We start from the raw sequence: 27,972 nt of genomic DNA on the forward strand, positions 1-27,972 counted from the left end.
CTATCAATTCAACAAAGTCTTCTTTTAGTAGTTTATTCCTTTTTGCTGACTGAAAGAAAAAACGGTATCAGAGTTTTTCACCAAGTTCTTAACTCTACGGCAAGGCTGAGTATAGAATAAAAAAAAACGCATAGACTTCCCCTCTGAAGCCCGGGTTTTTTTTTTTTTTTTTTTTTTTTTTTTTTTTTTTTTTTTTTTTACTGACATAATGAAGAGCAATGAAATCATTCCATGTGATACTATAACCTTTATTGCTTAAAATGATCGTTAACATTTTAATTGTTGAGACTGTAATCGTGGAGTTGCTTCAGACATGGATATTTCTGTATTGTTCAGTAATTGATGTATTGATAAGATGGATTTATTTAATGTATCCCAATCAATCTTCAACTTGATAATACACGGATCTGGAATTAGTTTACATAACCTCAGACGTATAACAACGTTAACTCCGGTGTAGTTTATTCACATACATTTTACTCAAGTCTAACATTCACAAAAATGTTCATTTTCATAAACGTAAAATAAATCATAAAAATAGCATAGTTGAACAACATTTCATAGTCTTCTTCTATCAATGATTATCAGTCTTCATTCAAGCTGCTTCAAAATTTTATCAAAAAAGAAATATTTGAAAATATTAATTCCCGTGAAAATTTCTTTTAAAAATTAACACTTACAAACAGTTAATAAATTATCACGTCTGTACTTGCTTGTTATAGTTTACATCCTTTCCACATTTTCAGTGAATGCATTTAGCCGTGGATATAAATTTATTACCAAGACAATATTGATATCGCAGGTGGCCTACTAGTTGGTTAAAACGCCTGTGTAATAAACAGAACCTGAGTTCGACTCTCAGCGAGGCTTTGACAAGAACTTTTTTCTTCATTTCAGAATCATTCCAGTAACACTGTGCAATTATCTGTTACAACGCACAAATAGTCCAGACGATGAATGGTACCAAGGACGACCCCATTCGTACCACGGACACAACGACAAACTCCAAATATGCAGGACTTTAACCAAGACTCCGACCGATCTTCATGTCGTAACCTTTGATTACGTAAAAAGAGATCGTGAAGTCGGGACAAAAGAAAATTATTTTTGTATTTCACGTCTGAGTTTTGCAGAAACGGGAAACATTGGGGCAAGCATATACATTATAGTCATTCTATTTAAGCTGTCACTATGCCAGTATCTTCTATTAAGTGATTAACAATCTCACTGAGTTCTTATTGTGCAATGTAAATCTAATTGTTGTAACATTTTATTACACGTAGATGTTTTTTGTTAGAATTTATCTATCGATCTCATTGCTTTAAAGTTTATCGTATTTTTATTTTGCTAAGCGTTTTTAGACATCGGACATAATTATAAGAGATTTCTCGACCGTTATTTAAAATCTAACACAGAACCCACAACAAACGTCCCCGATGCTAAAAATAAGGGCATATTGAATCAAAATGTAATTTATATGTAAAAGCATAATTTTATCATTGTAAATAATGTCACATTGATACATCATATCATTTATTTTTTTCATTTGTGTTTTCGTGTAATAGCAGATTTAACGAAATTGTGTTTATACTTGGAAAGGTACTGAACTAATTTTTATTTTCTAGTGCATCAATGTATAAAACAAAATTAAAAAATTACTTCAGCAAATCAAGCTCTCGATAAATTTAAACTTGGTCTTAATATAAATATTCAATACATATGTGGCCAATTTCTTACTTTAGAAAAATCACCCTTATCTGAATGTACGTGATACAGTATGTAAATGTGCAATTATGTACTTGGTATATCTAAAGGGAAAAATCACTTCATATCTATGCAGAAAGTTGATTTTGATCTTTTGAGCTATTAAGTGAGTAGATTTATTTTTATATAGATTCCATATTTATAGTATTCATATGACCATTTTCTCTGAAAATTTGTAACCATATTTTGTCTCTTTTTTAATATTTAAAGCACGGTGGCAAAAGCTGTTTTAAGGATAATCATTGTAGTGGTAATAATAGATATAAGATTTCGTTTCTTGATAAACATTGTTCTTGTTATTTTAAGCAACACAAGCAAATTTTATGTGTGGAGATTATCCGTGATTCTAACTCTTCGCTTGACATCACCTTAGTGATGAAATAAGTGGCTACGTTAATGTGCCCTTACAACTGAGAACAACTGAGAAATTGTTCAAATCGATATGCACAGTTTCCTTGGGCAAAGCCTTATGCCTATATTTTTAGCTGATATTTTCATATTTCACCTTGACTGTTTTGTTTGAATGTCTAAATTATTTAATTTATGGAGAACGTATACGGGATTATGGAGCAAGAAAGAAGTACACTTGACAAACATTTCTTGGGTCTGCATTTTTCCAGAATTTTTGCACTTCCAAAAGCAAAAGTATTTTATATATAAACATTTTAATAGGACCAACCCAGTCTTCACTCGGCTCCACATGAACGTTTACACATAATTTGCATTTTAACTTTGAATAAAACGTTCTGAGTAAGAGGAAACAATTTCTTTATATTACATAAAAGGGGATACAGCATGCCTTTGAATAAGTTCAAGACAATGGAATCCCCATATTCTGCCCTTCAGCGATCATTTTAATTCTTTTTTCAAAGAATGTGTACAATATTATTTTCTTAACTATCACAGGCCTAATTATTCTAAAAGCCCTTTTCTCTCGTTGAACATATTTTCATATTTTGTACAGATTTAGCTTTGTGAAATCTTTCACATTTATCACTTTCGATAATATCAGAATCTAGATGTCTCAAAGGAAAATTTTCAGTTTCATTGGGAAGCTGTACAGTATGTGTAAACACAGTAGCCACTTTTATGCGTGTTAAGATATTTGCCACTACCAGCTAAGGTCAGCTGTCTCTGTGATTTTTACTTGTTAAATGTACCCTGAGGTGAAACTGTTCTCATAGTTCAGACTCGTTGCGTATAATCTTTTGAGAGCATTTCAATTTTAATCCAGGCTGTGATACCTTTTATTGATAAATTTAATTTTTAGGAGCTATGTAGCATGTTTTGCTATTTTTTTGAAGAATTGAAAAACAATAAACTGTTCACGTTACACCATACATGTGTACATTGTATATAACTCTATAAACACTGTATTCTGCTCGGTAGGATTTAAATTAAAAGTATTGTCAGACATTCGAAAAGTAGCAAAAAATACATTTGTGATGTATAATTCAATTACAAAAAGGAAAAATACACTGAGTTAAGATAAACGCCACAGACAACTATTTCGGAAAAAAGAATAGCCCATAAATGTAGCAAAAAAAATACTTACATGTATCAAGGCAACTGAGAAAGTATGTTACAACTTCCCCTATTATTGCCGGTTGCATTATTAAAGATACGCAGGAATTGGGCCGCTATGAACAGAAATATTAACTCGACTTGATTTGCAATTCTTTAAAAAATACAATCGGATTGCATTGTCAAGTAAAAGTGCTTTCGCTGAAATACACAAATTTGGGTTCACCACCTTATTTGCTCTGCCCAACCTAGTTACCGGCAGTAATTTTAAAAACAACTTTATGATAGGTGAAGTATGCGCTGCCACAATGGCCCCTTGAATCAAATCATAAGTAGGAGATAAGAATGAATGAATGACCAATCAATCAGATTTAACATTGGCGGTGACATCCAGTCTCTGGTGGCAGGGCTCGGGCTACCAGACTTGTCACCAGAAAAGATCTACTGCCATTTTCCATACTTAGTTTTTAGTAAGACATAAGTGATCCAAAGAACCAGTTGCGTGGAAAGGGTAACCTGTAGTGCAACATGTGTCTTTGAATTGTAAAATGACCGTAGATAGGTTCAGGCAAAAGCACCACTAGCCTTGTTTACGATCTCCAAATTTATTAGCCAAACTAGGCTGCGCCCGGGGAAGTCGTCCAAACCCCCTGTGATGGAGGTGATTTATTCTCTACTTTCCATTTTTGAAGTTATTAGAAATAGATAGTGTTTTATCCTTCCATTTTTTATTTTCAAATCGACGAATCTGGATCGACCCTAGAGCAAGAAATGATGAATAAATTACTAAAGTTGACTAACTAAAAATACGTCAAATGTCTTTCTGAAAAAATCGCTATTAACATTAAGAATCTAAAAGTGAATAAATTTGTGTCACTTCAGAAATCTACATATGTCTTCGGGGAAGTTTTTAAGGTTGACATTATAGAAGACAAGGACACATACAGTCTGGGATGTAAGAATCTCATAAATTCTGTATTCATTTCTATCCTGTGATAACACAGATCTTTCTAAATATAAACTATATATAAATATAAACTAAATGGAAATAGAGATGTACACCAATATTTAACATACAGATAAGTGGAATATTTAACCTAATGAATGTAAATATCTGACATAGTTCATTTTCCCTTGAGCAGCCCGTTTTTTCTCTCGCTGCTATTTTTTAAATTTTCCATTCCTTTCATCAAAGATGTCAAATTTTATCACATCATCTTTTACACAGTATCCCCGCAGTCATACAAGTAAATAAATCTATGATCTTGTGTGACTGAACATACATCACGTCACTTGCCCAACCGTCAGTAAAGTCGTAAATCATGTTTACGTAGTTGCCAGCCTACCGATCTGGCTGTCCCTCCTTAATCTCCCCCAAGTTGTGATAATTTCGTTTACCGGACTGCTTACTGGCAAGAGTGGCCACCTTTCCATGAGATAACGCCGCGTGTAGAACTGCCCCAAGCAGAGGCAAACAAGTAAGGAGTATTTTTCAAATGATGCATGATCAATCCTATTTTTGGTGATATGGGACTAAGAAAATTTGAAAAATATGTATGAAAGTGCTTTTTGATGAAAAATATTTTTCTTAATATTCGTGTCGTTTGGCTCAGGAAAAAGTGTAACATATAGAACCGCTACCATAACTAGTTGAAAATCAAATTTCATATTGATTAAATTACCCTTTCACGACAAATATGCATTCGTTCTAAAAATAAATGAAATAAATTGCATTAGTTTCTGCACATTATCAGAAACGCAATTCTCTTTCTTGGTCGAATTTTGAATTAGATGTTTTTAGAACCGCCATTTCCAGTCTACATATTTCTTTCTTTTGACAGAGGAGACACGTTAAAAATATGAAAATCATTTTAAGAGCTAAAAGTTGAGCCTCAATTCATCAAGTCGCCAGTGCAAACTTTCGCGCTTTTTCCGATCGTCGAGTAATCACCGCATTATGCTAATGATGTAACAGAAATTATCCAATCAGATTAAGATAAAGCAGCTCTTGCTTCCAGGTGGCAGGTGAGTTCTAGCAAAATATTTCGGGAGAACAAGACGAGAAATTACATCTTACCTGCGCAAGATGCATTTAGAATAGAAGACCAAGCAATAAAATATCTATAAAAAGGTTAAAATCCTATTCATACATTGACAGGTTAGCAAAGATTCTCTCCCAGTAGTTACTGCTGAACAGACAACATAGGGAATTCTGTAAAAAGAAAACACTTTGCGTACATTTAGCAAACTGAATTGATATTTGAAGCCTCTATATTTGCCAAACACTGCATTTCCTTGTGCCCTCGACACCATGGTAAAAAAAAAAGCTTGGGATTTTTTTTACAAGTGGCTTTACTTTGAAGGCCCAGCTAAACTGATCAGGGCTGGGAAAACCCCGTCACGAGTAAATTTTCTCTATCTCCTTATCTTGTCTGTATTAATATTGTTTTATTTAATTTTTCACTATTCGGTACTTTTTCTATATTGTAAATACTTTCACACGTGGACCAATTACATTATTAGTGCTAGCTCTATACCGATAGAATATTCTAAAATTGCAAAATTATTTTTGAGAGTCTATCCCTTTGCTCCCTCGGAAACGTAAGTCCGTCTTTCCCCTCCCTCTCCTTGTAAGCATTGGTCTTTATTGATTTTAATTAGAATTATCTGTGATAAATCGCCATGTTATGCTCCATGTTAGTAAAATAATGTTTTGAAAGAGGCTGAGGTTCCCATTGATAAACACCGAGCAAGGCATGCCTTGATAAGCTTGCCGGTCAGAGGTTAAATCCCTGGAGATGACCAAGCTACTGGTGTCTAAATTTCAATATTTAGAAACGGTCTAGTTTTGCTGTCAGTGAGAACTACTGCTTTCCTGCGAAGAGAAACACGTAGACGTATGCAGTAGATGGACTCGGTCAGTTTGAAGAATTTGTCGACGGAGACGTTGAACTAGTCTTTCTTGAAGCCTATATATCTGTGATATGACATGAATATTTAATACCTGAAATAGCGGTTTACACTACGCTTGTGGCAAATCAAACAAATGGAACACGTACATAGCTCACGACACCGCGTACTTCCAGCGTAAGGCTTATATATTCAGATCTTGGGGGATCTTCGCACAATTAACGCCGGATTTACGCAAGCTACAACTTAGCGTCGAGGTTTTAAGTGGGATCACAACATATGTCTCCAGACTACAATGCGTAGTTAATGGAAGAATTGTTTTAAGGAGAGCGTGTACAAACACTTTTAGGTTAGAATACACACGGGATCGCGTAAGAGTGTTGATAGAAGTTAGGCAAACACCAGGCGTAGCTGGCACGACGAGATTCCATCCGCAGAGCTCCGACACCGTAACTGGGACATTTTGGAACCCGCAGCAGAGAAAAGTAATTAGCCAGAACAGCAACCGTGGTAAGTGATAGTTTTCTAAGATTTTGCTTCTGAAATTTGTGGTGTCAACCACATGTTTTTGCAGCAGTTACTTTGTTGGCATAGGATAACGATCGGTTGTCGCAGGGACCTACAATATTTAACTCAAAACAAAATGGCAGCCTCACTCTTTTCGATAATTTTGGTGGACCGATCGTCTATGACACGGTTCTTATTGTAGGCAGTAACCGCTTGCGGTAAAATGATTTAGATGTTCACCGTTTCCACTAGCGGGGTGGTTAAGTGGATTTTTAAGGATACATCACAGATCCTTCAGGTTCACGGAAACTATCCGACTTAATTATATCCCTTAAGTTATAAACAGAATTAAGATGTTATGACATTCGACCACCATGATGGCGACAATAAATGACCGGGATAAGATTTTCCTAGAAATTTTATTGCTTAAATCATTGGCGTCGACAACGTTGACACGCAGAATAAGTTAAGTAAAATTTAACCGTAATATCTTTGAAGACGACTACTATCTGTGAAAACGACGGCAAAAGGTATACATTCGAGCTACACGATGTCAGTACAGTGCATTGATGTACACCAATATTTAACATACAGATAAGTGGAATATTTAACCTAAAAAAGAAGATAGCCACCCCGAAAAAAAATAGACACGCTATCTGGAAAGAATGAATTTAAAGCCCCCCTTTTCTTTGTGGTTTATCCCTGACTAATACACAAGGAATTGTACAGTATGTTTAATCTTCAGATTAGTCGTGGTTGTTTAAAGCAAATGGAACCTTCAAAATATATTTTATTCGTATATAAATACACGTTTGACATTTAGAGACTCCCCTCATAAAAAAGCAGCCTTCGACCATGCTCACGAAAATTTGATTTTGCGCAATTCATCATGTTTAGTTCAAAACATATCGCTTTTTTCATAACTAAGAAAATTTAAATACTGAAATGGGTGACATTGGATTTTTCAACATGGCGTAAAAATTATTTATAGGCAGAAAGTAGCTTACGTGATTTATCACTCACAGCTCACAATGTTGAATACAGTTTTAAAAAATCATATATCCAAACATGTTATTATGCATACAAAGCCATTTATTATTTCTGTAATTATTTGGTAAGTGCTTCCGTTTAAAAATGTAAGCAATTATATTCTGAATTGTAAAAAATATTTTCTTCAAAAATCCTTGAAGTTCTTGAAGTCCTTTTATGCAGTCATATTTCAATCTGTTATTTCGATGCAAATTTTTTAGCGTGCATATTAGGCTTACTTATTTTTTGTGAATAGATAGATTGAAAATAAGACTGAGCTTCTACTACTTAAGGCAACAAGTATAATTAGAAAAATTCGTGTTCCATTTTTTTAAAGAACAATTCCAATTGCGTTCCTATTTAGTGGTTTTTAGCTTTCCATTTTCCTAACTTGGCACAAGTGGAAATAGTTGTCAAAGCTATAATGGTTCGATTAATTGCTATTTTGTCAGGAAATTTTGTTTCTGTCATCCTGTTCACGTAATTGTGTTTAATAATGTTACAAATTGCAAACACAAAAGAAATTATAAGGACATGCATGTACGCCGCAAGATCATGACATCTTTAAGAAACATACAATGTAAAAATAATGGACCTAATCTAGTGAATGCAACAAAGTAAAATATAATAATAATAATAATAATAATAATAATAATAATAATAATAATAATAATAGATAAATGAATAAATAAAGTAAATAAATAAAATAAAAAAGTAAAAGAGACAGGTATATGTAGAGGAAATGTGAATTATATATTTAGTGAAACAATTTTAAACGATCCAGAAGCTTTGTATAAAAAAATATAAATCGTTTGTTGATGATGTTATGCTGTTTCCTCACTGAAATTTCGAGTTTCCTTTAATTTGCATTGTATAATAAGCCACAAATTATGTGCTGCTAGTTTTGTGGATATTAATGTATGGAAAAGTAACGACAAAATCATTTCATTACGAAGTATTTAAGCTTACATGTATAATGCATTCTGCTGATCTCACTGGAATACATGTACATGTGCAGTGGAAAGTGAAATGCGCAAGGATGCCATTACACATTACGTTGTGTTAATATATTTTTGCTTTTATGTTTATATGAATTAAAAAAGGCTTCGTACCTTTAAGCTCAGGTCAACTTATGTCCAGCGTGTAAGCACAACACCTGAATTTTTCTAATCCGTATAAATGCATTGTAGAAGCATAAACAACATAATTCATGCAAGTACATACATTGTTTGAAAGATATTTTTAAACTTTGTACAATGTTATGATGAAGAATATAATTCTGCGAAACATTTTTTATCACTTTCAATAAGGGTATTTTGCAATTTTTTGTGCATTTTTTCATTTATCTTGTTTTCGTAATGATGAATCCTTTTTCAATCGCGTTCACACCTACGAAAAAATGCAGATTTTCTTTATTAAAGTAATTTAGTTTTATAGCCTTTTTACACGTATATTTTCGTTTGAACAATGATTATTGTTTACGTTGATCTCCACATTCTCTCCAGGTTTAAGTCTGTGGGCAGGATACGAAAATCTTGGCCCTGGTCGAGTAGTACAAATTAAACAAAGCTGCTTTCTTCAGCAAATGTCAGGGGAAATTACATAGAAACAGAATCTTATGTAGTAAAAGAAAGATAATTAGATTGAAAAACATTATTTGGATTTTGATGGTACTTGCATGAAATATATAACATCGGAAATTACTGTGTGTGTTTTATTGATATAATGAAACCAAAAGGCGGATATGGTATTTATGATAATAACAAAAGGGGTTTGCATTGATGTCACAGGCACAGTCCCAATCCAAGCATATTCTAAATCCACCAATCCCAATTTGGCATAATGCATTTATTGTTAAAAGTTCATTTGTTAGTAAGGCCTGACTGCGATTAAACTTGATCAAAGAAAGCAGATGGAATGGAATAGTCTATTTTAACTACTAGCAAATGAATGTCGTTTTGTATATACCAAAGTATACCATTACATACGACACCAACACAAACTGGCCTCTAACCTGTGAATTAATCTTTAACCTGTAAAACCTGTAACCTGTAGTTACTTGCACCTTACTTATTAACTTCTTTAAGCCTGTAATTTGAAGTGGTTGCTATTGTCAACATGTAAGTGTAGTCTTTTGCATATTCGAAATATTTGATATTTTGAATTCGAATTTTGATTAAAAAATACGAAATCATTATGCAAGGTTTCCAAGCACTAAACATTATCTCTAGAGAGCAATAATAGGGAACCTTGAATTTATATAGCGGAGAAATTATGATTTATCAAATATATGCAATATCGTATTTGGTGGAGCGTATTTCTTTTAGAGAATAGCCAAATTTTAACGCATAATAATATTTTGTCAGGAGAAAAACTTTAACGTTCGTATCTATTAGATAAAATTATATTGCCATTATATTTTCTATTAAACATTTATATTGCAATGGGAACACTAGTTGTGATAGTTGGAGTATAGGGATAGAAAAAACTAATTCTGACGTTAGGAACTTACAGGTTTGAAATTGAAGATTTTCATCATCTCAAAGATGAAATGTCCAAACAATAGCTCACAATACCAAGTCTTCACTGGAATTTTTTAACAGAACTATCGGCATTAATTTTTTCGGCATTAATTTGCTTTTGATGCTGATAAACTTTTTTGGGCAATTAATTAAATACCAGAGTTTTGAAGAATCTTGTTCAAGTTTATATCTGACAGCTGTTGGTAAACAGTGATATAAATGACATTTATTTCCCACCAGAAGTGGGACGAAAGAGGTGGGGATGTAAGGGAGCGTATGGGATCTGCTATCTTAGCAATACACGCACAGTTATACACGCGAAAATCAGTAGCTGGTTCTAATTAACTGAATCCAAAGCACGACAAACTATATGCTCGGTCAAACAATCGAGAATACAAAGACTGCGCACCATTTATTAACACACATTTGAAATGCCAAAGTCCAACGTTCATTCACCACCCAAACCCATTTCCTGAACTTTGAGGGTTTGAGTCCAATTTTTCTTCCTTATAAATGAGATGCCAAGCGGCGTAGACATGCCTAGTAACAAGGACTAAACACGTGGTTGGGTGATGATAAGTGTAATTAAATGAGCGGTTTGGGGTTCGAGTATTATACCGACAAAATTTGAACAAAACGAAAAATGCGTTGTAGTATAAAAACGTAGTTGAATTTTCATGCTATTTTAAAGTCTAACTTTCTTTAATACTATCTTTTTATTACTATTACTGTTAGCATATAGGATACATGACATGTTAAACCACTAATTTATAAAAACATGCCTACCATTTAAAGTTCTGCAAATAGCATAACAACGCGGAAAAGTATGTTGCCACTTCTTGTCAGTAATGAGATTTTTTTAATCTTTTTAAATTCTAGGTCAAGGCTTTTTTGCAGTTGACATCTTAAGACTTTTGTTTGTGCTTAAGCCAAGAGACATGGGTTGTCCTCGTTGATCAAGAGACAACTTTTGATAAATTGCGGATTAGTTCAGGGGGAGATATTACAACTTATCTGAGAAAAGTATGCACAGTAATGACATGTTGACAATGACAGAACAAACAGCTCTTCATCGAGTAGGAACCATCTTTGGGCATCCGGGCCCTCAGGATATCTCAATTCATCCTAACCTCAAAGATGCGGTCGTGTCTTCCACCACTATGTCGTCTGCTAATCTGTCAGCTGCTAGAGGTAGCGATTTCGATGAAAGCTTTGACGAAGAAGTAGACGAAGAGTTTACAGATGAAGAAGAAGAAACATTTTCAGATGAAGATCTGGAACGCGCATTGAATGCAACTGAACAAAAGAACAATGACGCTGCACAAAAGCTTTTGAATTTTGCTGAGATGGTGAATAAGGATATCCAAAAATTCTTTGGACAAAAGAAAGACGTAGAGGATGCTTGCGATATTTACCAAGACAAATGGACATCCGGGAAATCCGGCAGAGAGCTTTACTACGCAGATTTACTCAAAATAGCACATGGGTACGATTCCGAAGATAACCCCAAGCCTTCCAAAAAATCAAAACGTTCTTCATCAAATGACTTCGTTGAACTTCAGTCGTCCAAAAGTTCCGAGCAGGAATTCACTGGTAAAATGGATAAAAAAATTGGTATGGGACCTCTGAACGAGCTTTTTGAGTACGGATTACGGAATTTCCTTACGGATAAAAATGTTCTAAATTCTCATGAAAAGCTAAAACGCATTAAATTTGACGTCAAAAAATTTGAACACGTGGTACCAATGAATGATCGCCAGTTGCCAGAATCATTTTGGAAAGAACCGGGTTCAGTGCCTAAAAATGATAATAAAACTGGAAATGGGTTGTCAAACGGCCTTCTACCGGGCAGCAAATTACCAGATTTTGGTGATCTGATTGACAGTTGGATGGGGGTAGAAGATAGGGAATGTGAGGCTGAAAAGTCAGAAAGAGACGAGCAAGAGCCAGTTATAGGATAATATTTACTTAAAGATAAGTATGAGGGCAGTACCAACGGATTATTTTTTTAATGTTAATGCTAAATTCAACCTTATTTTCTATTAAAAATTGGGACATATGATATTCTGCCTCTTAGAGGAAAGTTGACTACCTACTGGTAGCTTGAATTGTATTCTACTTAAGGCTCACGTAAGAAATGAATTTATCAAACGTTGTATGTCTTTTTGTAAAGATTTATTTCGAAAATCATCCAGGCACTGGAAATTTGACATAATCTTCCTATTATTCAGATAGCCTATGTTTTTATTGTTTTTTTTTCTCAAAGGCAAATTATTTAATCAACTCAAAAAAGAATATTCTCACGCGAAGTGAATATGTTATAAGTGCATGTAGCCGTTTACTCGGCTTAGGCCACGCGAAGGAAAAAGTCTCCGAAGTGAATGTTTGGATTTTGAGCTCTGCAGATGGATGGTCGAAGTACTAGAAGTACTAGAACATCAATGCCGTCAAGAACTTTACTATTTGAATTATTTCTACACATGTCCCATTTACGGTTCATTCATATAAATGTATTCTTAAACAGTTGGTTGAAGATAATTTGCCCTTTAGAAATTACGAATAATCGTTCCACAAAAGTGATCTGAGTAATTTGAAAGGACGTACATTTATGTTTGGATATAGCAAATAATTAGTTTCATATCGCAATAGAATAAACTTTAAACGGAAGAGGGTATCAAGAAAGAGAGAGAGCGAGAATATCAGTCTCCAAAAATTGAATATATATATAATAAATATACATAATGACTAGTTCCCAAACGAAAAATTAAAACGAATTATTTATCTCTTTAAAAAGTAATCTAGAGTGACTGCATTGATTTTTAAGTTATATATATTCTTCATGTAGTTGAGAGAAGTCTCACAAAATGCTGCTGCTTTTTGTGCTTTTAAGTAATTTGATATTGCTACGTTTATGAACTTTGATATGTGTTGAATATACAGGGTAAATCGCAGCACCTTACAAATCTGGCTCAGGACAGTAAGTAGCATAGTTTATTTCATTAAATCGTAATATGGCCCAGTATAATACAACATATTACTGAATTCATGAACAATGTTGCGTATATTTAAAGGGTAAAAGTCAGCCTCAAGGCGTTGATCTCTTGTTAAATACATGTAGGTATGCTGACACACGGCACAAACGGGTAACAATTATGCTTTAGTCAGTACGTTTTATGAAAATGTCACAAAAGTGAATACGTCTGTTGTAACTTATAATAAGATCCGCACGTAGTTCAAAGCTGTAGGAAACCATTACAGGTTATATTATGGCATAATAAAGTCTGTTTTGTTCGGAAAAGCTTATCACTGCGTTTCTTGTTCATTTCTGGTTAGAATTTGCTTCCTAAAAGTGACGGAATCGATAGATTAACGTATGGTATTAATTAGTTTGTACACAACACGACATAAAAAAAAATACTTTTAAGAGGTTAAAAACGCACAACTCAATTTTTTTCGGCGAACAAAAATACTTTTACCTCCCTAGAAATTTTTCGAAGCCTTAGTAAATACATATCGGTCACCTTAAATTAAAAAGTAATTGTATGATTTAAATGGATTTCGCTTAGAATATTTGGACAGTGAACAAAAACACAGGAATACTTGTCTCTAACGTTATATTTCCACGACAAAATGCTCAAGTTGGAAGATGGAAGTACAGGTCTACCTAAAAAGAAAACTCCCTTGCTAACAATAGATTATGCAGGGTTCTGAATTAAAATGGGAAATGTTTCGTTCATTTTTTTTTTTTTTTGGGGGGGGGGGTAAGAAGGAAATTAATGAAAACAAAAAGCCTGAAAATGCCCTTTTTACTGAGCACCCCCCCCCCCCTTTCAAAAAAAAAATTGTAATCTCAGGATTTCCGTTGCTGTGCTAATCCTACATGCTTGCTTCCGAGGGCTCTCTTTTCACTTGGCATGCTAGCGATATGATAATCCTAGCCATGGTTGGGAGTCGGATGTAGCATAAGTGCAAATATATGCAGTAACAATACATTTCAACGGAAGGACTTTTCTTTTATAGAAATATGAAAAACATGCACCGTCAAATAAAACTGCTGCGATATAAAGACAGCAAATTTCATACTGTTTGGCATATCGTCATAGAAATGAGTTAATTTAACCTAATCTTTCCAAGCTTTTTTTAAATAATAACGTCTATTACAAGAAAAAAACTTCAGCAATCGCTCTTATCTATCTTTCTTGACATTAAGGCATGTTCAGTATTTTTTTATTTTTAGACTATCTCCTAACAATATTGAAATAAATTGATATACTTTATTACAAAATGCTACAGAGCAATTTGTATCTTTTAGTTGCATAGGTTAAAAGATCAATAACAGACTGCGACACCTGACTGCAATAAATAAGTCATGTTTGCATTTAGCTGTTGTTGATCGTCGACTCATCCACTTTAAAATCCATGAAATAACAAAGACATGAAATAACTTCTTGCGTTCAGTTCTTAAAGAAAATACAAGTTTTTGTCTAGTCTCTGAAGGTATGTGGCATTTGTCAACAGTCCAACGTGTTAACAAACGTTAATTAACGTCATATTCTTTCAGATACCCATATAGCGCCAGTGCATCCCCATTTAATTGTCTGGTACAAAACATTGTATAGAGGAGCCTGAAAACAGAGAAAAAAATTTGGAACTTATTTTGCAAATGATACCAAACTTAGGCAAAATATAGAATTTTTGCTTTGCATATATCATTTTTACTCTATCATAATATTAATAGGAATTATCAAAATCATAATTTTATATAGCATGTTTCAATTTTTCATGTGTCAAAATAAGAATTTACAAAAATTAAAAAAATATATAAAATTCTCTGCACATTTTTGCAGTTAAAATGTAAGGTGGTAAAGGTTATTTTTAGAGGTCAGGTATGAAACATTTTCTTCTATAACAAATATATCTCATTTAACCGTATGTCTAGGGATTCTCAACATACTTTCTCCGCTTCAAAGTCTATTCCAGTATCATGATGCTCTTGCTCCTCATCACGAAACTTCTTTAGAGTCTGAAATAAATATTAAATAAAATATTTGAAAAATTGCTGAACCAAAAACAAACTAACAAACGAAAACTTAAAATTTAATATGATTATTCAGCAAGACAAAATACTTGAGGGAAATAGTACAATTTTTAAAACAGTGATACAATGTTTTACCCAGTCAGTTTACCAATATCTGCCCCAGTTTTCTTGTTAAGCATCCATATGACTGACTTTTGGTCTTTCCTTTACGTACTATTTTCTTTTATTTTCTTTCCTTTATTTACTATTTTCATCTTATGAAACAATTATTCTAACTTACATCTAACATTTCTTTATATTCTTCTGGGTCCTCTTCTATGAGCTCTCTTATTTGGCTAAAATATAATAAAAAAACATGACATATATATATATATATATATATATATATATATATATATATATATAAATCTAAAAAAATTCAATCTAAACCATTACATATCATAACATGTTTGCACACATAAATAAATAAGAAGAATGGATACACCTGTAAATTGCACCAGTTGTGATATTCAACAATCATCACTGTTGCAATCATCTAGAAAAGACCTGACTGACTTGACTCTTTTTCACAAAAAAAAAAAAAAAAAAAAATCTTAAAATACAAATGTAACACATAAAAGAGCAAGCAAGGCTTTCCCTAGAGAGCTGTTCAGCTGTCACTTGGATGGCCATAGGCCTCAAAAGATGATCTATATTATAAAAGAAAGTTGGATGTTTGGATAAAATAGCAGTGGTGTTATTGAGCAGTGTGATATTGATGTGAGGGAGAAAAGGTTGTCTTATATGAGTGAATCTAAGTTAAAAGAATATGAATCTTTAAAAAGATCAAATTTATCGTTTACAATAAAATTACAAATATAATTATTATAAATATGTAAACTCCAAAAAAATAAAGGTAATCATTATTAAAAAAAACAATATTTCAATTAATTTTTAATTTATATTTTTTGTCTTTTTTTAAAATACCCTCTCCCCCATGGTTTATATTTGGGACCTACTTGGGTTGGACTCTGTGTATATCAGTTACAATATATATTACAAATTAACATTTTTGGACTCCCTGTATCCCAAATCCAGGGGAAACCCCTGTTCACATACAAAATGTTTAAAAATAAAACATTTCAAGATGTTCAATTACACCAACAAATGAAATCCAAAAGAGAAGACAGTGACAGAAGTAACTTACTCATTATAGTGTTTAACAATGGCAGTCTCCACTGCTGTTGTACATGCCATGGCACCCTCCTTGCCAAGCAAAGCTGTAGATGCACCTGTCAGGTTGAAACAAAAATATTTATAACTGATACCTTGGGAAACCTCAATGGTAATTGTACCTTTAATCCAGATACAATTACCATTGAGGTTTCCCAATGGTAATTGTACCTTTAATCCAGATATAAACATCAACAGAATACATTTTCTTCATCATTTTATTTAAAAATAGAGCTGATTTTTTTTACAGTTGTTTACTACATAAGTAAATTGTAATCATTTTACTAGAGCCAGTATTCATGCAAATGATGAGACTTATACTGCAATTAAAAACCTGTCATATATTTGGTCCATAATAGGTAAAAGTCATTTTAACTAAAATTTCAATTCTTTGAATCATTACACTCCAAGATGTGCCAAGTATGACTGTTGGCCTCTTCCACTGTTGTCTCTTTTGCTCACCTAAAACAAAACCAGCAACATTCCACAATGGCAACATAACTGTGGGCCTAACCCTATGCTTTGGTATTAGCTCTTCAAATTTTTTCAAATGTTCCTTTTCCTGATCCCACATATGCTGTAAAGAGAAACATACAAACAATCATATGATGTGTGAACACTGTACCTGTAATTCCAATAGTAATTGTATGAGTGTTTCCCAGATAAGAAGATGGCATTGCCCCAACTTTGGTAAGCCATGCAACCAGCCATTGTTGTGCCAATGTCATTTCACCAACATTAGTATTGAGCTGAAACTTTATGGGAAATACCTAAAAGTGACAATGTTTTCGGATTGTCATTTAAAAACTGATGACGGGGAATTTAAGTGCATACAGTACTGGTAGGAGTATCAACCCATGGAGTAATTAATGGCTGGAGTGGGAGGCAGAGACGACAAAATATACAATATGTACATTCATGAATTACAGCATTACTGAGTGTAAGTTTGGTTTGTGATGACAGTTACATAATACGTGTTTTAATCACCAGGACCAGCACAGTTTTCGATGAATCACCTGTATCACAGGGCCCACGGGTGAATTACCCAGCACAGCCATCTGCCCCTGGTATATTCTGTTTGCACCAAGTTCTCCAGCGTGGTCGACTCTAATAATACGGTCTAAAAGTTCCTGTCTTCGCCTTTCCTTAGCTTGTGAACTGGCACATCGCTGACAATGAACCAAAACCAGTTGCCGACCACATGAAAGTCTTGATTGAGATAATACTGCCCCCAAGGTAAACATTTTCAACAGTTTCACGTGCACATTTATGATGCACGTTCCTGTGGATTTATGTCAGTCACTTTCACAATTTACACTGTCAATCGATGCTTTCTCTTCTGTAATCCTCTAAAAGACAGGTCTTCTGTTAATACCCTTTTTGTAACAGTAATTAGGTAATGTATATATATATATATTTTTTTGAACCTATGCGGCAAATATATAACTCACTTATTGCAGCAACAATATCCCACAATGCAATACTGAGAAAGGGGTGAAGGTCATCAATTAACGAAAGACGAAAAATTGTGAGGTTTTTATGTTCGATGCAAAATTTCTGAAACGCGTGAAAATGAGGAGTGTTTAAACTATTAAAAATAATCCGTATGGCGTAGGTATTTCAAGTAAGTATAGCTATACGTTTGATGCCATTTATAGTGACTAATAGTTAGCATAAAAATAGTGCTTTATCGATGTCATTTTCTAAGTCGTAACATAAAGAAGATTGCAGAAATTAGACAGGTACGATATTTTGGGCTAATTATAGTTAGATGCATTATCCTAAGATAAACATTTCATCTTTATAATTTCTGGCGAAAAGAGCTTGCCTTCTTTTAATGTTTTGCCATGATAATTCCATTCACTGTGATAAAGCACCACGTCCGAAATTTTTAATTAACTTCAGTCATCATTTATTATTTACCTGTTGTTTTCATATGTCTGACTGCAGTTCCAGTTATTTGCAAATGAAAGAAATATTCAAGAATACAGCTATTTAGACCCCCACTAGCCACACCAGGATGGTGGACATGGTGCCTCCCAGCAATGTGGAGTGGTGCTGGGACAGTGGGGAGGACTCAGACGTGGATGAAGGGGTATAAATTTTCGGTACTTTTGTAGTATACCCCCCCACCCTGTAACTTTCTGTAACTTTCACTTTTCAAACAGTTTTTTACATTTTCTTGTTCATCTATGTCAAAGCTGTTGAAATAAAATCTTTTTTAATTACCTGTGGACTTTTTATTGGTTTTAATCACGTTTAATCCAGCCCATTGAAATACAATGTTAGAATCTTCAATTTACACCCGCAGTCAATAACTTGCCGCGTTTTCGTTGGCTAACTCTAAGGTAATTTTATGTGAACAAGTAGCTCATAATAATTTCATAGAGGAAGTCCAAGTATACAATGTATCAATCCTATGTTCACATAAAATAAGGTAGAGTTAGCCAACTAAAACGCGGCAAGTTATTGACTGCGGGTGCATTGTAAATTTTCACGTTGTATTTCAAAGGGGTGGATTAAACGTGATTAAAACTAATAAAAAGACCACAGGTAATTACAAAAAAATTTTATTTCAACAGCTTTGACATAGGTGAAAAAGACAATTTAAAAAAATGTTTGAAAAATGAAAGTTTCAGGAAGTTACAGGGTGGGGGGGTATACTACAAAAGTACCAAATTTTCTGCTCCCAGCAGTTAACATTTACATTGACCTTTGTTTTCAGTATACACACGTGATTAGATATATGAATGTTTTTTTGTGACACTTGTTAAGTGTGATGCAACTAACTTTCTTTAAGCATGGAATTTTTATCGTATTTATATTTTTACATTTAACATTGTTATATTAAAAAACAATTTTATAAGCCCAGGGAATTCAATGCACATGCAGCTTGGTTGAATTGATAATCATTTTTGGCAGACTTGTTAATACCCTTTGTGTCATGTTATCAATACATGAATTTTTGTTGTGTGTTTGCAGGATGCAGGAGAGGTGAAGAAAATCATAGTTGGAATATGTGCAATGAAGAAAAAATCACACTCCAAACCAATGAGGGAAATTATTGAAAGATTGAAAAGATTTGAATACATAGAAATACTGATATTTGATGAGCAAGTTATTTTGAATGAGGCTGTGGAGAATTGGCCCCTTTGTGACTGTCTCATTTCTTTCTACTCCTCTGGCTTCCCACTGGACAAGGCAGTAGCCTATGAGAAACTACGCAAACCTTTTGTGTCCAATGATTTAAGCATGCAGTATGATATACAAGACAGGTAATATACACTAAAATCAAAGTAAACGATGTGACGGTTTTGGTTGTTTCTGCTTGCATTTTATAAGTGAGTAAGGTTTTTCTGTGAGTTTGCTGCCATGGTGTCATACAAATTTGCATTTTGCAGAGCTGTTTAAGATGATGTATATATTATATCTCATGCTTGCATGGTGAATGAGATTTTAAAATCTTGTAGTCAGATAGATTTCAACAAATTACCTCATGTTGAGGAAATTTTAAACTATTTAATATCTGTACTAACTGAAAGCATAATAGTAAAAACTTTTGTTCTATTAAGACTTCATCAGTCACACTGATGTCATGAGACAGTGTACATAGAGACCACTCTGGCAAGAACTGCTCACTATAACATTGTCCCAGATGCTAGACAGGTTGTGCCTACCCCTGTCCCTGTTCCATGAAAGTCTCTGGGCCCAAATGTAAAGAGGCTCCTTTAACCCTCGCTTGAACCATGTCACAGTCCAAAAATGTCCATATTGTCCAAACTGATGGAATGATTGTGTACCTCAACATCTGGAACAGTGTTGAAGTGAGCAGTTCTCACCACATTGTTTACTATACACTTTCTCTGGACAGTGTGACTGGAGTTCCAGGTGTAAGGATGAATGCTTTACAGGTATGCTTTCAGTTAATGTAGAAATTGGAAAGTTTTAAATTTCCTCACTGTGATTAACACTACTGCACAGATCAATTTCCATTAGAAATTACATTATGCTATTATTCCAACAAAAAGATTTTTTTGTGTTGTATTTTGTTTTTATTTCAATTATATGATACCCTCTGTCACACTCCTAGCACCCTCTAAGATGGGTAATTTTTTTGTGTGATAATGATCAGTTTTTTTTCTTTTGCATCCATCCTTGAGTATATCCATACAAATTCCAGGTTTAAGATATTGGTATTTCTAACTATTTCACTACATTAGATACAAACAACTGCTTATTTGTTTTTAGGTTCCCTCACAGCTAACCATTTATTTGTTTGCTTTGATAATGATTATGCAATAATATGCAATTATATAATTTGGAGTTTTTACCAATTTTGTTTCCCAGTTTCATGATTTTAACAAACATGGAGAAACACGCAGTATTTATGAAATATTACCTTTTTTGTGGTGTTGAAAACTTTTCAGTAAGTCATTTAATACAAGATTAGTGAAGTTTTCTAGCTGGCTACAGTAAGTCATGTAATATTAATCTCAGTGATTTTGCAGTAGCTGTTTAAATGCCACTCGGATTTGCTTTAATTCACATTATAATTTTGCTACCTGGTTTTGTTTATTTTTTCATAGTGTGGCCAATTTTATGTAAATTCTGCTGAGCTGCATTTTCCTTGGTTTACTCATACAGGGCTAGGAATTTTGACCAGCTCATTAGCCAGATGTATATTTTAATGAAATTTTTAAAAAATTATCCTAGCAGCAAAAAGCTTGGAAGTTACTGGTAATGGATATATATATATAAAGAAACTATAAGCAGATTAGATTATTGGCAAATATATGGCTAGTGAAAAAGCAAATTGATTCCAACCCCTGTAAAACAATGACATTATCTGATATTTCTGTTGCTTTCCTTACATGTTCTTTTCCATGCAGGCGGGCTGTGCATGAGATAATGTACAGAGCTGGCATACCAATGCTCCCCTATGCTGTCCTGGACAGAGATTCTGGGGACCCAACCAGTAAGTTGTTGTTTTGCTTTTCTCTTCTCCAGGCGAGCTGTACATGAACTTCTGTCCATAGAAGGTATCCCCCAGCCTAGATATGCTGTGCTGGACAGAGATTGTGGGGACCCAAAGAGTGAGTGTGGCTAGAAATGGGACATGGGATATATTATGTATTATATATGAGACAGCAGGGATATTAACAGGCTCACTAAAGCATGGCTATTGTTGCTGCCAGCTGGTTTGAATTTAATGAATAAACCAGTAGTCTAACCACATTGGTGTAAAACAACGTAAAAAGATTGATTATATCATTTAAATCTTTTCAGTAGTCTGCTTTTTTGAAAAACTTTTTGCGTTGTTTTCAGGAATCGTTACTAACTATTACAATAACAACAAGTAATATTTGAAATACTACTTGAAATTAGAAGGTTTTCTCTTGATTGTGTTTCCCTTTATCTGTCCTTAATCTGCCAACTTAATTGGTTTATGTTGGTGATGGTATTCCTAATTTATTGTTGATCTATTTGATGTTGGTGTATAAACATATTGTGTTGAGAAGGATCCTGGCAGTATGTTAGGAGACACCCTTGCTACATGATAATATGAAAAAGAGAGAATGTTAGATTATTTTAAGTTAACAAAAAAGGTGAAGAAGATTGTTTTGAGGATATAAATTGGAAAAAAACTAGCAGCAAGTTGACTATCAGATTGAATACTTGATAGTGCTCGTTACTGCTCATTGCTTTAAGCTATGGAGCTGTGGTTTGCTTTTGCTTGTGCAATTAAACTACTGTATTCATAATTGGATAAATTGGTTAACAAAAAGTGATATAAATTCCAAATCCAATTCTTGGTTAAGCATGCCTATTGTTGGCTTATTAATATGCAATTTTCTACACTGATCAGAACAGCATAAAATTAGACTAGATAACTGTGATGTTCCTTCTCTGGGCACAAATCTGATACTTTTCATATCAATAATCTGAGTTGTTATTCCAGAGTGCCTGTTGATAGAGGGGGATGACCAGATAGAGGTCAATGGGATTGTATTTCAAAAGCCATTTGTTGAGAAGCCTGTCTCTGCTGAGGACCACAATGTGTACATCTACTACCCCACCAGTGCAGGAGGGGGCAGCCAGAGGCTCTTCAGAAAGGTCAGTGGTTGATATCACACTGACTGAGTTTGGCCACTGTCTTTGATTAACTAAGTGATTTCATTTATTTAAGTTAAAACCTTAAGAGTGGTGTCTGTCATTTTAGCATGGTCAGCATAAAGTTGATGTAGATATGAGGAAATATTTTTAGATTGCTTATGTCTAATTATCCAGGCACATCGTAGGGCCACAGTAGCTAACTTATACATTATTTAAAAAGGAAAATACATAATGATATCATGTATGTACTCCATAGATGCTTTATGATAAAGACATTGAAAATGCTCTTTTGGTTTCTTTTCAGATTGGAAGTCGAAGTAGCGTTTATTCTCCTGTAAATAAAGTGCGTAAAACAGGCTCTTATATCTATGAACAGTTTATGCCTACAGATGGAACAGACATCAAGGTATATAGAGCTTTATATAGATTCAGCACATATAAGAGTCACAGTGTTAAACAAAATGATTGAAAAAAACTTCTAAATTGGATATCCCCTAGCATCGTTAATGGTTTGATATTAGAACATATAAATACATTTTTACCACAGACTATTATTGAATTAAATCTGAAAACTGTTTTATGCTAAATTATGTTTGATTGCAGGAAGACAGTTTTCTTCCTATTCTCTGGTTGAGAAAATTGCTCTTTTTTGGCAACTGTAGACTTTGACCTTATTGTCCTAATGTTGATGAATAATCCCTGCAATTGGTTATCCCAGGTTTACACTCTTGGTCCAGACTATGCCCATGCAGAGGCCAGGAAGTCTCCAGCTTTAGATGGGAAAGTGGAGAGAGATAAAGATGGGAAGGAAGTCAGATATCCCATCTTACTGAGTGCCAAGGAGAAACTCATAGCTAGGAAAGTCTGTCTAGCATTTAAGGTAGAAGCTGCGGAGACTTGTTTTATCAAATTGATGTGTGTTTTTAAGGGATATCTCTAACAAATAAAAGATTTTAATATTGTAAAATCTTAGTGTTAAATGTGTGCATATGTGATAATTTTAAACAGATGTTGACTTCTCTTTGATTTCTTTCTTTGAAAAGTTGTTATGTATAATACTCATATGCAGTGACACAAAACACATTTGCTGAACACGGGAATGAATAAAACCAATTGACCACACCTTTATGTAGAGAGGAATACATTTGTTTTCAGCAAATGGTTTGTGGGTTTGATCTCCTGAGAGCTAATGGGGAGTGCTATGTCTGTGATGTTAATGGGTTCAGCTTTGTGAAGACATCTATGAAATATTATGATGACTGTGCAAAAATTCTAGGGTAAGTAGAAAAATCATAAAGCATTTATATGATCAGATCAATTAAATGTATTTCAGGAAGTAGGCTCCAGTGAGCTTTCTGGCAACAATGTAATAATTTTTTGTTTATTTTAATAAATGGTCTTAGTTAGTTTTTCAAAGAACATCTTGAAAGCATTAAATTTGGAAGTAGCTGGTCAGAAGATTATTTTAATTGACAGAATAATTCATCTGTTTTTCCAGCAATATGATAATCCGTCACTTTGCCCCACAGTTGTCTATTCCCATCTACTACCAGCCTGAGGATCCTCCCATTGTGCCCACTACATGTGGAACTATGTGAGTCAGTGGGAACAGATGACAAGTGTTTTACAGATTGGGTTTTACATAGTTTTCATTATAAAAGACCATACTAAAAAAACATGAGAATTAGGGAAAATAAGTTTGATTTAATATTTAAAGGAACCCACCTCCCAATATCTTACTTATGTAAAATGCAAGTTTTTAAAATGTGATTTTATATGGTAATTATCAGGATGGAGTTGAGATGTGTGATAGCTGTGATAAGACATGGAGACAGGACACCAAAGCAAAAGATGAAGATGGAGGCCAAACATAAGAGGTACATTGTATCTTTGTTTTAAGAATTTTTAGTATTGTTTTAACATATACATGTTTCAATTCATAAAGTGGAATTGAATCTCTTTCTCTTAAGATTCTACTCTTTTGCACTTCAAGGTTATATAATATTAAGTTTCTTAAATAGTTGCATTTGAACAGGTAAATCAGATTCAGTGATAAAGAATTTTATCAGTTCTGTGTGACCAGTGGCAATAATAATGATATGTTTTTCAGGTTCTTTGACTTATTTGAGAAGTACGATGGATTTAAGACAGGACAGTTGAAACTGAAGCGTCCAAGGCAGCTACAAGAGATCTTGGACATTGCCAGGGCCCTGTTATTGGAGATAGAGGCCCACCCTGCCAACCCTGAAGTGGAGGAGAAAAAGTCCAAGTTAGAGCAACTGAAGGCTGTGCTGGAAATGTAAGAAATATATCTGAAGTGATTGTAGAAATATCAAAATTCAGCAAAAATGTTCAGACTTATATAGTACGTGTATATTGCTAGAGCTGACTGCTTTCAATGAAATATTCAATGTGGTAAGGCATAATGTGTCCATGCAAAAAAACTACGATGAAGAAGGTAGGATAGCTTTAACAAAGTGCAGCCATTATTATATATCAATTATATTTTTCACTTTCCCTCAAACAGGTATGGCCATTTCTCAGGGATCAACAGGAAGGTCCAGCTCAAGTACCAGCCTCATGGGGCTCCTAAGAAGTCCTCAGATGAGGTGTCAGATGGAGAGCTCTCCAGTGAGTATAGCATAAGAACAGATTTAACATGATGAAGTGGCTTCCTTGGTTTTGTTCTGGCATACAGTGTATTCATGCAAATTGGAATTCCTGTGTTATTAATGTAGCATGAAAATTTGAAGGTCTTGACCAAAAGGGTGAGAACAAAATGCAAAAGTGCCATTGTGAATTGGATCATAATCTATCTTCCTTATTTTTCTTTACAATTAAAATATAATTGAAGAGAAAGGCAACCTTTAAAAGGTTTATATCAGTTAAAAGCTGCATTAATTTTTAGCAAGTATTTTACATATGCACTGTATGATTTGAATGGAGAGATAAATGAACAAATATATAAATAAATGGATGGAGTATTGGTAAGTTTAAAATGAGTTGAGATGCCTTTGCATGCACAGGCCATGCTGCAGACCCAGGTCCCTCTCTGGTGCTGATCCTGAAGTGGGGAGGAGAACTGACCCCAGCAGGGAAGATGCAGGCTGAGGAGCTGGGCAAGGCTTTCAGGTGCATGTATCCTGGTGGAGAAGGTAAGTCTGCATGGGTTGATCTTAAAACAGCACTCTTTTTACCTGAATTGTTTTAAGATCAGATATTATGAAAATCACATTTTCCCTTGTCCTTTTTATGTACAGACACAGATGTGTCTGTTATGTACAGACACAGATGTGTCTGTACATATAGCCATCATCTGCGTCTGTCGTTGTCGTCGCCGTCGTCGCCGTCGCCGTGCACTTTTACCGATAACACGATAAGTGGAAAACCATTTTACATTTTGACTTGAAACTTACAGAACTGATGAATATGCATAATACGCAGGTCAAGTTCGAAAATCAGCATGATCGGGTCACTTTTAGGGAATTTATGCTGTTTTTTCACTTTTTTCAGCATATATGCAGCACCGATAACACGATAAGTGGAAAACCATTTTACCTTTTGACTTGAAACTTACAGAACTGATGAATATTCATAATACGCAGGTCAAGTTCAAAAATCAGCATGATCGGGTCACTTGTAGGGAATTTTAGTGTTTTTTCACTTTTTTCAGCATATATGCAGCACCGATAACACGATAAGTGGAAAACCATTTTACCTTTTGTCTTGAAACTTACAGAACTGATGAATATTCATAATACGCAGGTCAAGTTTGAAAAACAGCATGATCGGGTCACTTTTAGGGAATTTATGCTGTTTTTTCACTATTTTCAATATAAATGCAACACTGATAACACAATATAAGAAAAACGGATTGGCCAATTGTAATTATACTCACAGGAGTGGTCAATCTTACTAAGACGCAGGTTGAGTTCAAAAATCAGCATAATCGGGCCATCATTTTATACTGTTTTTACATTATACTGTTTTATGTCTCCTTGATCTAAAGGTTCAATACGATGCCGAGAGGAGAGCAATAAAGTGACAAACACAAGTATGATGTTCGAAACTTGGCCGATGCCGGCCGCTTTTATTGTGAATCCTTATACTAAAATGAATTAAATTTTGATGTTAAAATTAATTAATTGTGACAGTGCCAAAATACGTAATTTTTTACGCCTGAAAAGACTATTTTATATATAATTCCCAAAGAACATAGTGCAGACGTTTTAATTTGTGGGGTTGCAAAGAGGCCATAACCTTGGGATCGCAGAGGCCAAGGAAAACCCCACAAAGGACAAAGGAGCCTGCTGATAAGGACAGAAAGTTTCCAGATGAGTAAGTAGTGCGTAATGAGTAGAGGTCGGAAATGTAAAGACACAAAACGTGCCGCTCACCTAGGCGAAGCTAGGCAGACGAAAATATGACAAAAATAAGGCATGAAAAGTTATGCCACTCAACCTGAAAACCAGGTCGGAAAAGTAAAGACACAAAACGTGCCACTCACTCTGACGAAGCAGAGCGGAATATAAAGACACAAAACGTGCCACTCACCTAGGCGTAGCTAGGCGGACAAAAATATTGCAAAAATAAGGCATGAAAAATTATGCCACTCAACCTGGAAACCAGGTCGGAAAAGTAAAGACACAAAACGTGCCACTCACTCTGACGAAGCAGAGCGGAATATAAAGACACAAAACGTGCCACTCACCTAGGCGTAGCTAGGCGGACAAAAATATTACAAAAATAAGGCATGAAAAAATACGCCACTCAACCTGAAAACCAGGTCGGAAAAGTAAAGACACAAAACGTGCCACTCACTCTGACGAAGCAGAGCGGAATATAAAGACACAAAACGTGCCACTCACCTAGGCGTAGCTAGGCGGACAAAAATATTACAAAAATAAGGCATGAAAAAATATGCCACTCAACCTGAAAACCAGGTCGGAAAAGTAAAGACACAAAACGTGCCACTCACTCTGACGGAGCAGAGCGGAATATAAAGACACAAAACGTGCCACTCACCTAGGCGTAGCTAGGCGGACAAAAATATTACAAAAATAAGGCATGAAAAATTATGCCACGTCGTTGCCGACTGGAGTAGGATAGAGGATAAAAGGAAGGAAAATTACCGGTGGTCCTGAAAAGGTCGGGACCTGACAAAAGGGGGAGATGCGCCTATGGGCCTGAAAAGGACATGTGATGAGGGTGACAATAGATATACAACAAGAAATCTCAAGGAAGTGATGTAGATATGGACTAAGAGCTATGGATAAAGGAAATTCTATGGGCCTGAAAAGGACACGTGTTGAAGGACAATTTAGGAAAGCGAAACGCGAAGCCGGGAGGCCT

At 34.5% G+C, this 27,972-nt stretch overlaps 4 protein-coding genes across 30 annotated transcripts in view; 3 read left to right on the plus strand and 1 right to left on the minus strand.

Annotated features, from left to right (window-relative positions):
• The window catches only part of LOC106152771 (uncharacterized), a 38,677-nt gene extending 35,590 nt beyond the window's left edge, over positions 1-3,087 (plus strand). For 7 of the 19 annotated variants that reach the window (XM_087006827.1, XM_087006835.1, XM_087006839.1 and 4 more), the window contains one exon: positions 898-3,085. The gene's annotated coding sequence lies outside the window, so the exon portion shown is untranslated. Of the gene's footprint in view, positions 1-897 lie in introns of all 19 variants that reach the window. The other 12 variants (XM_087006833.1, XM_087006829.1, XM_087006834.1 and 9 more) reach the window with 3 other exon arrangements.
• Positions 3,088-5,996: 2,909 nt separating this feature from the next.
• Positions 5,997-13,559, plus strand: LOC106152765 (protein PERCC1-like). The gene is made up of 2 exons (XM_013526485.2): positions 5,997-6,708; positions 11,136-13,559. The coding sequence occupies exon 2, from the start codon at positions 11,282-11,284 to the stop codon at positions 12,215-12,217; it is 936 nt and encodes a 311-aa protein (XP_013381939.2). The 5' UTR covers positions 5,997-6,708; positions 11,136-11,281; the 3' UTR covers positions 12,218-13,559.
• A 907-nt stretch (positions 13,560-14,466) lies between these two features.
• LOC106156250 (NADPH-dependent 3-demethoxyubiquinone 3-hydroxylase, mitochondrial) lies at positions 14,467-17,981 on the minus strand. 2 transcript variants are annotated; one of them, XM_087005538.1, is made up of 6 exons: positions 17,958-17,981; positions 16,969-17,083; positions 16,481-16,565; positions 15,575-15,629; positions 15,211-15,279; positions 14,467-14,881 (listed from the first exon to the last, which is right to left on the minus strand). In XM_087005538.1, exons 2-6 carry the CDS (start codon positions 17,078-17,080, stop codon positions 14,804-14,806), a joined length of 399 nt encoding a protein of 132 aa, XP_086861664.1. In that variant the 5' UTR covers positions 17,081-17,083; positions 17,958-17,981; the 3' UTR covers positions 14,467-14,803. The 2 variants fall into 2 exon arrangements, with proteins under 2 accessions (XP_086861664.1, XP_013386887.1); XM_013531433.2 differs by lacking the exon at positions 17,958-17,981 and adding an exon at positions 17,523-17,944.
• The window catches only part of LOC106156246 (inositol hexakisphosphate and diphosphoinositol-pentakisphosphate kinase 2), a 33,446-nt gene continuing 23,444 nt past the window's right edge, over positions 17,971-27,972 (plus strand). For 6 of the 8 annotated variants that reach the window (XM_013531411.2, XM_013531410.2, XM_013531415.2 and 3 more), the window contains exons 1-13: positions 17,971-18,130; positions 18,457-18,601; positions 19,489-19,781; positions 21,514-21,599; positions 22,466-22,620; positions 22,925-23,026; positions 23,339-23,500; positions 23,776-23,897; positions 24,119-24,214; positions 24,411-24,497; positions 24,731-24,919; positions 25,148-25,251; positions 25,647-25,775. In XM_013531411.2, coding sequence (XP_013386865.2) covers positions 18,527-18,601; positions 19,489-19,781; positions 21,514-21,599; positions 22,466-22,620; positions 22,925-23,026; positions 23,339-23,500; positions 23,776-23,897; positions 24,119-24,214; positions 24,411-24,497; positions 24,731-24,919; positions 25,148-25,251; positions 25,647-25,775 — 1,600 coding nt within the window. In that variant the 5' untranslated portion in view covers positions 17,971-18,130; positions 18,457-18,526. Of the gene's footprint in view, positions 18,249-18,456; positions 18,602-19,488; positions 19,782-21,395; positions 21,482-21,513; positions 21,600-22,465; positions 22,621-22,924; positions 23,027-23,338; positions 23,501-23,775; positions 23,898-24,118; positions 24,215-24,410; positions 24,498-24,730; positions 24,920-25,147; positions 25,252-25,646; positions 25,776-27,972 lie in introns of all 8 variants that reach the window. The other 2 variants (XM_013531412.2, XM_087005527.1) reach the window with 2 other exon arrangements.

This window comes from Lingula anatina, chromosome 2, assembly GCF_051362555.1.
Source record: "Lingula anatina isolate TDL-2025a chromosome 2, LinAna3.0, whole genome shotgun sequence".
Classification (NCBI taxonomy): Eukaryota; Metazoa; Brachiopoda; class Lingulata; order Lingulida; family Lingulidae; genus Lingula; species Lingula anatina.

What these genes read in the sequence shown, in the direction of transcription:
- LOC106152765 (XM_013526485.2), top strand. Translation starts at nt 11,282, where the DNA reads ATGCACAGTAATGACATGTTGACAATGACAGAACAAACAGCTCTTCAT.
- LOC106156250 (XM_013531433.2), bottom strand. Translation starts at nt 17,750, where the DNA reads ATGTTTACCTTGGGGGCAGTATTATCTCAATCAAGACTTTCATGTGGT. An exon ending in CCGTGGGCCCTGTGATACAG is followed by an intron (nt 17,084 to 17,522) that starts GTGATTCATCGA and finishes TTCTCTTTACAG; the next exon opens with CATATGTGGGATCAGGAAAA. An exon ending in ATTGTTAAACACTATAATGA is followed by an intron (nt 15,630 to 16,480) that starts GTAAGTTACTTC and finishes ATTATATTTTAG; the next exon opens with CCAAATAAGAGAGCTCATAG.